An 11,768-nucleotide genomic window follows, 5' to 3' on the forward strand; every position below is an offset into this window, starting at 1 on the left:
TACTGCATGAAAGAAGATGCTGACATTCACGTGAAAGGTGCATACTATAATGGAGACCTTCATTTTTCATTTGCATGGAAAGATTTTCACCCATCTGAATTCATTCTTTCTACTTTTGGAGCCAGTAACATTAACATTCTCTATTTATATGTATGTCACATGCAATCTGATTCAAGGTTGTGGTCTTGTGACGAGAGTGCAGTATACTGTTATCATTCCATAAAAATTACATGCACAGCTCAGTGCATTCAGATTGTAAACACTGTTAGTGTTGTTTAAGGATTTAAAAATTATTTCTTAGCTGAAGAAAACGTATAATAAATAAAATGCGAGTTTTAAATAGAGCTTGTGAACAAAATAAGTTTGCATGGCATAGATGCTCTAGTTGTTTAAAATAACTAACACAGTATTAGTGTGTGAGTGTGTGAGTGTGTGTGTGTGTGTGTGTGTATATATATTACAGGAGAAAACTATCCAAAATGGTGGCTCTAGGAGCCTGTTTCAGGGACTAAGAAACATCACGGACTATAAAACTGCATCTTCCAGAATGGAGAACTAAACATCTTTTACGCTCGCTTCAAAGCTGCATATAACCACACTAGCAGCACTAGTGGCACAAAGAGCACGCACGCTGAAAGAGCCAGAGAGGTAAACACGTTCACCATCTCGGAGCATGACGTGAGGAGGGTATTCAGGAGAGTGACTACCAGGAAGGCAGCAAGACCAGATGGCATCACAGGTTGGGTTCTGAAAGCCTGCGCTGACCAACTAGCACCGGTGTTCACTAAGATATTCAACCTCTCCCTGGAACAGTCTGTTGTCCCCTCATGCTTCAAACAGTCCACCATTATTCCTGTCCCAAAGAAGCCCTAGCCCTCCTGCCTTAACAACTACCCTGACCTCAGCAGTGCTTTAAAAGACTGGACAGAGACATCACTACCAGACACACTGGATCCTCTACAGTTTGCGTACTGCCAGAACCGCTATACTGAGGACGCCATTGCTCATCTTCACACAACGATGAGCCACATGGACTGCAGAAAAGGGAATTATGCAAAAATGCTGCTTGTCGACTACAGTTCAGCGTTGAAAACCATAATTCCCTCCATGCTCACCTCTTAAGTTGGAGGTCCTGGGATTCAGCCTGCTGCTGTGTCAATAGATCTCCAACTTCCTGACAGACAGACACAAGCCGTACGGGTGGGCAAACACACTTCATCCAACCTCAACCTCAGCACTGGAGCTCCCCAGGGTTGTGTTCTGCTTGTTCTGGTTGTGTGCACCCTGCTGTACTCACTGTACAGATATGACTGTGTGGCCACTTTCAATTCCACCACCATCAAGTTTGCTGACAACACTGTTGTGGTGGGGCTGATCTGTTGTTGTGGGCGAGACGACCTACCTACAGGAGATTAAAAACCTGTAGAGATGCTGACGTTCGAGAGAAGATTCTCATGGCACCAAGACTAAGGAGTTGATAGTGGACTTCAGCACGAAGCAGGAGCGGTACCATACCAACCACTAAACATCAATGGGAACCCAGTGGAGAGAGTGGACAGTTTCCGGTACCTAGGTGTTCACATCACACAGGACCTGTCTTGGTCCTGCCACATCATCAACCTGGTTAAGAAGGCCCAGCAGCATCTGTACCATCTGAGATGCTTAACTTTTATCTTAACTTTAAATTACCCTCTCAGGTGCTAAAGACCTTTTACACTTGCACCGTTGAGAGCGTCCTGACGGGTAGCATCACTTCCTGGTTCGGGAACAGCACCATGCAGGACAGGCGAGTCCTCCAGAGGGTGGTGCGTTCAGCTCAACATACCATCTTCACCAAGCTCCCTAACTCTTCAGCCCGTGGTTGTGAAGATTGTGAAGGACCTCAGCCATACCAACAATGGACTATTTTCTTTGTAGTATAGCTTTGTAATAGCTTATTTTCTAAGCGCTTCAAGAAAGCGCTTCCGCTCCTTGAAAGCAAACACAGAGAAAATGAGGAGGAGCTTCTTCCCACAGGCCATTCAGAGTTTAAACCAGGAAACACCCAGGACCCAGTACTGGACCTCTCTCTCCATCTTCACTTATTTCTGCACAACTTCTCTGCAGTATTATGACACCTTAACTCTGGACCGTCACTTCAACTCTGAACTTGCACAGCATAGTGTCACTTTATACCACACCATACTGCACTTTAAGGACAATCACACTAAATCACTTTAATTTGTACTGTCAATATTTGCCATAAGCATCCATCCCTGTCTAGATTCATGTATATACATACATTTTCTAAAATTTATACTTTTTTTTTTATACTTTATTTTTTATCCTTGAATTCTATTTCTTTGTTATGCTTGAATGTTGGACAGTTGTACAAAGCATTTCACTGCATGTCGTACTCTGTATGTATGTGTATATATATATATATATATACACATACATACACACACACACACACACACACACACACACACACACACACACACACACACATTAAGTACAGACCAAAAGTTTGGACACACCTTCTCATTCAAAGAGTTTTCTTTATTTTCATGACTATGAAAATTGTAGAGTCACACTGAAGGCATCAAGGGCTATTTGACCAAGAAGGAGAGTGATGGGGTGCTGCGCCAGATGACCTGGCCTCCACAGTCACCGGACCTGAACCCAATCGAGATGGTTCGAGATAGGGGTGAGCTGGACCGCAGAGTGAAGGCAAAAGGGCCAACAAGTGCCAAGCATCTCTCGGGGAACTCCTTCAAGACTGTTGGAAGACCATTTCAGGTGACTACCTCTTGAAGCTCATCAAGAGAATGCCAAGAGTGTGCAAAGCAGTAATCAAAGCAAAAGGTGGCTACTTTGAAGAACCTAGAATGACATTTTTCAGTTGTTTCACACTTTTTTGTTATGTATATAACTCCATATATAATTCCACGTGTTAATTCATAGTTTTGATGCCTTCAGTGTGAATCTACAATTTTCATAGTCATGAAAATAAAGAAAACTCTTTGAATGAGAAGGTGTGTCCAAACTTTTGGTCTGTACTGTATATAACAATTTTTTTAAAAACGTAAAAAAAAACTGCCTAGGAGAAACTAAAAAGGCAATTTATTTAGAAAAATTGGTATTCAAATATAGCAACAAAAAAAATTTCAATAAAAAAATCTGATCAAACAAATTAGTGCTATTTTGACTTTAAAAGTACTTGATTAACTAATATTCAAATGTATTAATTTCTTTATAATATTGAAAAATATAACCCTTTTTAAAAGTTTTAAGTTTTCCACATTTACATGGACACTTTGTCATTCCGATTAAAAGATTCGGTGGACTGTTTACATGCCGTTATCTAATCCGATATAGTGTTTACATGTGCCGGCACTTTCAATTGCAATGACTTTGTGACATTAGCCGATGTCCTGTCCTGTCAACTGCAGTTCTATTATTTCTTGTGCATGCTATTTTTATGTAAAGTGTTGCTCTTAATCAAGCAGCAGTGTGAATTTGTAGGCATACTACTGCTGGAAGGTAAGAGGAAAAGACTGGTGCAGGAAGCTGATTTTGGAAGCTTTTGTGGTTAATAGTATCCCTCCCTCCTCCCAAAAGTCTATTTTTTCTCCTAACTTACAAAATTTGTGATTCAATTGGAGAGACTGGATTGCTTTTTTTGTTTGAAGACTGCGATCCCCCTGGTGCCTAATGTGTGTATTTTCTGAGAGTTAAGTGTTGTGTGTCTGTTCTTTGTTCTGTGTTAAGAAGATGGGTCATGACATTTCTCGCCCATTGCCGGAAGAAAATCCCAAAGATTGGATGTTTAGGAATAGTGCCGGTTACTGGACTAATCCTTATTTATATAATTTGGCAGGATGGAGTGAATGCATGTCGCAGATAGATAATTTTCCTAAACATGGGTCATTTAAGACCCGCGATATGGAAAATGCGTATTCTATGGTGAACGGTGGATGGGGCGATCCGAATTGGGACTACACTTATATGCGTGAGTCCTATAATAAATGGGTAAATATGAAGAAGTACTGGGACAAAGGTCCAGAAAGAGTCAATGCTCCTAAATGCTCTTTGAATAAAAAACAATCGCCTCCACCATACAATTCGACACCGTCTACTAGCCCTGGTCTTTATCCTGCGCTGCCTGTTGCGTATCTTTGCAAATCTTTAGACAATATAGCACAAGGGTTGCCCTCGTGCTGTCACATCCTTTGATACTGTACACCTCACATCAGGTAACAGCTATTTTACACAACCTCAACACACAACATATGACAGCACAACGTAGATCTGGTTATGAAACCACACTCTTGGCAACGGAAAACTTAACTATTAAGCGTTCTTCTCAGCCTCATTCAGCAGTAGCTCTGCGTGATCTGCTAGACGATATTGACGTCAATGGTTTTGACGACGCACATGATTGCCTTGAACACATTGAACAAGAGACCTCTTGTAGGCCCGATTTAGATACGGCCCTGGAAGAGGGGAATTACTTATATGTAGATGGTTCATGTTCAAAACCTTCTGATGGTGTGTATTCATGTGGATATGCGGTTGTAAGATTACCTGCTGTAATAGTTGAAGCTAAATCATTACAGATCTGCACAAGCTGCAGAGTTGGTCGCACTTACAAGAGCATGTCAGTTGTCTGAAGGTAAAGTAGTGACTATATACACTGATTCTAAGTACGCTTATGGTGTTGTGCATGATTTTGCCGAAACATGGAAGCAAAGACACTTTAAGGGGTAGGTGATTCAGAGGAAATTCAGGGAAACACGTTAGCGGATAAAGTAGCTAAGGAAGCAGCAAAACAACCAGTAGATACAAATCCTGTGATCTCGATGATGTCACATATCTCCAATATACCAGACATTGACCTAAAAATACTTCAGAGTCAGCCTACTGAGGAGGACATAAAGTATTGGGCTTCCAAACAATGTAAATCAGATTCTGCTGGTATCATTAGAGATGTAGATGGTAAAATTGCTCTGCCTAAACTAGCTTTAATAGTGTTGGTAATGCATTACCATGGGATGTCACACATTAGCATAGCTAAAGTCATACAGGCTATAAACGTATTATACTGCATTGCTGATGTAGCTAAAACAACCAAGCTAGTGTTGGATTCAAGTTTGAATTGTGCCAAAACTAACGTACATCGACCTTTACAACATACTGCGCTTACTTTTCCTGAAGCCCCTTCCCAACACCCACAGATAGATTTTATACATATGCCACCAGTAGGAAATTTGAGATACCTGTTGGTTATAGTTGACAGATTCAGTAAGTGGTCAGAAGCATTTGCATGTGCGACAGAAAACGCTAAAACAGTTGTCAAAATATTAACAAAAGAGATCATCTCTAGGTTTGGTATTCCTAGTGTGATTGAAAGTGATAACGGCACACCTTTTGCTTCTAAAGTAACACCACTTTTGGCTAAAAGCTTAGCAATTGATTGCCATTTTAATATTCCCTATCACCCACAGTCAGCTGGAGTGGTAGAGAGAACGAACAGAACCATTAAGGAACGTGTTCCTAAAGCGTGCATTGAAACAGGCCGAAATTGGACTGTTGTTCTCCCGGGAGTACTCACAGAAATGAGAATGAATCCATCTTCAACTACTAATCTGTCACCTTTTGAAATTCTAATGGGCCGGCCTTTCCCGACCCCATGGGTCAGGGGACGCACTGGCATTTCTTCCATAGGTAACCTGGAAGTGATTGTGGACGACTACATTTCTGCCCTGGTTGAGAAATTGAATTCTATCAGTGCTGATGTCTCACTAACTCTTCCTCTTCCCACAGATAAGCCAACACACCCTTTTGTGCCTAATCAGCATGTCCTGATACGAAGTCTGAAGCCTACCAAGGTCGGTGAGCCGAAGTATCTGGGTCCAGCGAATGTTCTAGCTGTAACCAGAACTGGAGTTCTGACTGATTATCAGCCACAGTGGATACATGCAAGCAGGATCAAGACAGCACCCACTTAATCTGTGCACTAATTGGTCTGTTGGCCTAAGAAGCCTACCTAAGTGAGTATTCATGGCTGAAACAGTTAAGAGCCCACGGAAAGATCCTTTCTTTATAGTAGAAAGGGGTCCACCTCTGGGGTGAAGATCTGACTCACTTGACTGTTTTGTTTAGCTTACCCTGATACCTGCTCTAGGTCTAAATTCTATAACAATATGTGCATATTTGTAATTACACTCCTAATGTTGTTTAACCCCTTTGAAGACTTTATTCAGGGAGCCCCACGTCTGCAAGGAGAAGAGACTTGGCTAGAGCATCCAGATGCACCTCATGCATATGCAACCAACATGTGGTGGAGACTAGCTAATCACACTGCTAAATCTGTGGGTGGGATGGGAGATTGTTATGTATGTACACTTATCCCTCACAGCACACATGAGCTTCCAGTTGTTTCTATCGGACCTAGCTCCACTGATGAGTTGAAGTGTGTGTCTTCAATGAGCAGTCCTGACTCTGTCTGGCAGTGTCCATGTAAAGTGCTCCAAGGTGCTTCTAATTCCACTAGACTCTGTCTTACTTGTTCAATAAACTATAGCCAGATAAACGTAACTCTTAAAGTTTTAATTCTGTGCCACCTGTTAGTCTAGGCATTGTACTCCAAATACCTAAGCAGCTTTCTTGTGTTTCCCAAAGTACAGGAAGTAAAGTTTTAGGAACCATTCCGTCAGTTTACTGTAATACTACGGAAACTCGACCCCTAATTATAAGGGGCTGCCTTGTATATGTATCTATCCAACAAAATGAAAGGCAGGCTCTGGCAGGACATATAACCTTTGCCAGGATATTGGCTAACTGCCAGAGTAACTGGACGTTTGAGCGCATACCAGGTTCACAGGGAACACTGGCTGTTAAAGATTGGTATTGAATATGCGGACATACGGTGTATACAGCTTTCCCAAGCGACTGGTCTGGAGTGTGTGCACTGATTCAGCTACAAGATGCTGCCTTAATTGTAAGGCCTATTACAAGTCATAGAAGTCCTAAAAGGAGTTTAGAAGAAAGATCAGCATTTAGTTTAATATCTAGAGGTAATCCTGTCCCTAAGGAACATCTTCTTTGGAAAAGTGCAGAAAAGTTTTTTGAATCTCTTTTTCCATCTGTTGGTGTGGTTAATCTGATGATAGAAGTTGAGGTAACCCGGTATGAGTTAATCTCTTTCATGAACGCCACCACAGCTATGATGCAAGGAATTAGAGTGGAACTTCGAGGTTTGAGATTAACTGCCCTTCAAAATCGCTTGGTTCAACTCACTGCTATACAAGGTGGAGTATGTGCTGTTGTAGGTTCTACCTGTTGTACCTATATACCCGATAATGATGCTGATGGTCATATTATCGAACAAGCACTGAAGCCTCTCGACGTCTTGCAGAACGTTAAACTGCTGAACAAAGTTTTTTTCAGAAGATTAAGAGTTTGTTTACAAGTGTTGAACACTTTTGTTTTAGGAATGATTCTTTTATTGATTGTTGGAATTGTACTTTGTATGTTGCCATGTTTGATGACGATGGTAAGACAGGCCATTAAGGCCTTGATTGGAGTGGTGGTGATGAAGGATTATATGCATGTTGGGAAAGAATGAAATGGAATATGTTTTTGTTTGTCTTTATCTTTTCATTTGCAGTTTATGTCACCGGTTCTGTTCTCAGGATGAACATCCTATGTTTTGGTGTTTGATGCTAAATCATAAATAATTTAGAGTGGCCATTGTTAGTGTTAAGATGGTTTTCACACTGTTTCACACACATTCCTTTGTCTGTTCAGTGTCTATAGAATATTTACGATGTTAGTCTGTAAGGTAAACAGGGAGTCTTATCTGGGCTCACACATCTCCGGCTAGTATATCCTCTTGTCTAAACAGGAAACAACTTTAGGTCAGCTTTCTTTTCTCTGTGTGTATATATACGTTCTGCTGCCTGCAATAAACTGAAGAAGAAGCATTTGCTGTGTGCGGTGTGATTCTTCCCTGAATTCAGAAAGGCCTACGGGCATCGCAGGTCGTATGGAAAACCTCTCCAAGAATTAAGTTTCGTTTGGGCATGATAAAAATCTAACAATATCTTCTGCAAGATAATGAAGAATGGGCCAATACGAGATCTGATACGGATTGCAGGTAAAGAGGAGGCTGTCGAAATCACACACCGATTTGAGGAAGCGCATTTTGTTCCCTCAAGTAATTGGTCTCATCAAAGTCAGTAATTGGTTTAATGCATTTATATGGCAGAAGTTGTATTTGTTCAGTTTATTGAAAGGCTTATCACACCCTTCTAAAAACTGATTACAATTTCATTCGGTTTAGGCACTTTTATTCAGATTGAGGTGTTTATATGGAGCACCCTAATTTCAGATTGGAGAACGGGCTTGTTCAAAAGGCAATAGGCATGATGTGTGCCCTTCATCTTACCCCAATGCACACATCACTCTGGAACAGGTCAATCTGGACTAACTGGACCAGAAAACCTTTTTGTTTTGTTTTTTTGTTTTTTTTTATTATTGTTTCAGAGTCCAAATTTATTCTCCCAAAAACATTGAAGCCTTGTTGTCCAATAATGCCTTACTGATAAGTGGTTTAGTCTCAGATGTTTAGTCACAATCCCTCGAGTTCTCTTAGCATTGTGCATGTGGTAATGCTATTTAACTATTGAACATAGCCATTAGTTCTACTGTGGTCGTTTTATCATTTGATTTCTCCAAACATTTTCAATGTTTGCTCTATTTCTTCCCCCACTACATTTCTGCCTCAAAGATGATAGTTCACCACTACCCATCCAAGTGGTTGGACAGTTTTTAAACTAATTTTTTCATAGTTATAGCATAGCAAGTTATAGCATAGCAAGTTCCTTAATTGTTTTCTTTGACTGATGCAGGTCTGAAAAAGATATTTTCCATGACCACAGGATATGTCTTCCGACATGGCTGTTTAAGAAATGAGAAGCTACTAACTGCATCAGTTAAATAACTCGGCTAAAATATTACGCACTGAAAAAATTATACAATGCGTGCCTCTTACCCGTTTGTGGAATTAAATCTAGGTGGTGACATTTTGGATTGGCAATGTAAATAATTAATAATTATTGTGTGTATTATTAGTGTGTGTGTATTGTGTGTATTATTAGTGTGTAATTAATAAAGTTTACTTTCAGAGTAAAGTTTTCTTTTAGAGTAATGATCCATGTTTAAATAGTTCTCATTTTTACTTTCCTTCTTAAATCTTGCCTCTTTTCCCATTTTGTGCTCACCAGTGCTTCTGTCAGCAGCTCTGTGCGATGTTCAGTGGAAAACTTGAGAGTCTCAGACTTCTTCCCGCTACCCTTTCGAAAGGTAAGGTTAAATTCGGTGCCCTGTCCTTTTCCTACTGGTGAGATACCACATATATCCCCATACGGCCACTGTAAATGAAAATCACACAGTATGAATTTATACAGTAAATACAACCCCAATTCCAAAAATATTGAGACACTATGTTAAATGTCAATTAAAACAGAATGCAATGACTTGCTAATTTTATTAAAACAAAGTTTATTCACAATTGAACATAGAGAACAATATCAAATGTTTTAACTGAGAAAATTTACCATTTTGAGGAAAAAATATGGTCATTTCAAAATAAATGGCCAGAAAATCACAAAAGTTGTGACGGGTCAAAAAAAAAAAAAAAAAAAAAAAGCAGAAATGTTACTAAAAAGAAACCGCTGAAGGAACAATTTGCAATAAATTATATTAACTGGCAACAGGTCACACTGGAGCTTTCACTAGTACAAATTAATTTCTATTTTTCCACCTCTGCTTGATATGACTCAAACACATACACTCATACCTGGTTTGTAATTTCTAATGTCGTAGGATTGTATGTTGTCATTCCATGCGTCCCAATAGAGAAAATGCGCTTGTACCTGGAATAAGGTACACACAGACAAATACACAACATAAATCAAAGTATTTTTCATATAATAGATATCATGCAACAATCTAATAAGAGGTGGAATAACCAAAATGTTGGCACCAAGGTGGCACCGAGGTGCTAGAATCAACTTCCCCATGATGTCCAAACAGTCCCTGGCTATCTTCAAGACCTACCTCTTTCCTCAAACACTTAAATAAGCACTTTTCAAGTTAGCTTTGTAAAAATTAATTGCTAGAGACTCAAAGCACTATTGTACGTCACTCTGGACCAGGGCATCTGCGAAAAGCCACAAATGAAAATGTTTAATATTAGACAGAAATACAGACATTATTTTGATGAACAAAGGGAAAGGTGGACATAAAACACCAAATGTTAATATAAGAACCAATCCCTATTTGAGGATGGTATAATTTTGTTGCTTTGGAGGGGTTTGGCTGCAACCATACTACTGCTTTGTGGGAAAGAAGGGGGCATGACTTAACCTCCGTCATACCCATAGGTCATTATAGTGGGAAATAAAATACCAGATCTGGCAAATTGGCTGCTAAATGCAATTTGAAAGACTTCCACATTTAACTTACCACAGAAAGGTTTCAAACATACAAAAAAGTACACTTTCATGTGTTTTTGCTAATGTGGTATATTTATTCAAAGTTGGATATTGCTCATGTTATTATTTACAAGATGTTAAATTATTACAATTAATCGGCAGTTTGACTTATTTTGAACCAGGATGAACCACAAAGGAATGGCTCAAACTCAAAGAAAATCTATGTTTTTGAATGACTTTGCCGAGGCCCAACCCTGAATCGAACTTAGAAAAAAAAAATCTGTCAGGTGACATGAAATAGGCTGTCACAAAAGAAGTGCTTAGAATTTCATATATACAATGTATTTCAAAATTGAGTGCAAAAAAAAATATATATATATTTGTCAGGAAGTGTGGATGCCATGCTGAAAAACACAAACAGACAAAGGCGCTACACTCAAACAGGTTTGCTCTCAGTGAAGCACCCACTGAGAAACCTGAAAGAGCTCTTGTTATAGGAGACTCTATTCTGAGACACGTGAAATTAGCTAGGCCTTTAGGGTCACCAGCAGCACAGGTTAGGTTTATACAGGGGGCAAGAATGCCAGACGTAGAAGGTTAGCTTAGGTTTTTAGGAAGCATAAGTTAATAATATATACCTTCGACGTTTAGAGGTTACTAAGAGTAACATTATAGAGGTGTGTAAATTAGGTGCTGGAAGGTGCTGCTCTCATTTCTTGTAGTATAGGTCATAGTCTCAAAACAGCACTAGTTAATCAGTGATTATCCAGAGCAAAAGCCATTATCAGGAAGACTTCTTAAGAACAGCATTTGTGCCCATTCTCCATTCAGTAGGAATTAATCAAAATGTTATAGTGGTGGACACACTCTTAATACTAACATTTAAACCAGATATAAAAAATATAGCCATAATTCCACAGTCTGAAGCAATTTCAGATCATTACCTTATCTCTTTTAAAAATTGCCTCAGTTATAGTATTAGTACCTCGCCACGTTACGGTGTTAGGCGTACATTCAATTCAACTACTGCAGCAAAGTGCATCAATAATCTCCCAGAGATATCAAAATTATTTAGATCTCTGTCTGACCTGCAGAGCTCAACTGGGCTACTGAATGCATAGAATCAATGTTCCATTACACTCTAGATGATGAGCGCCTCTTAAAACCGAAATTATCAGGGAGAAAAAATGAGCACCGTAGTATAATGATCATGCACACACCTTGAAGTAGACCATTTGGAAATTAAGCGATCAGTCATAGTTTCTCTAATATTGCTCTTTAATA

General features: G+C 39.6%; 1 protein-coding gene across 1 annotated transcript in view; it reads right to left on the reverse strand.

Annotated features, from left to right (window-relative positions):
- Positions 1-11,768, reverse strand: part of dnajc13 (DnaJ heat shock protein family (Hsp40) member C13) — a 112,483-nt gene that overhangs the window by 81,451 nt on the left and 19,264 nt on the right. Inside the window, 2 exon segments of the mRNA XM_083529779.1 lie at positions 9,270-9,419; positions 9,848-9,923. Of these exon segments, the coding sequence (XP_083385905.1) occupies positions 9,270-9,419; positions 9,848-9,923 (226 nt within the window).

Source organism: Silurus aristotelis (genome assembly GCF_946808225.1).
Source record: "Silurus aristotelis genome assembly, chromosome: 25".
NCBI lineage: Eukaryota > Metazoa > Chordata > Actinopteri > Siluriformes > Siluridae > Silurus > Silurus aristotelis.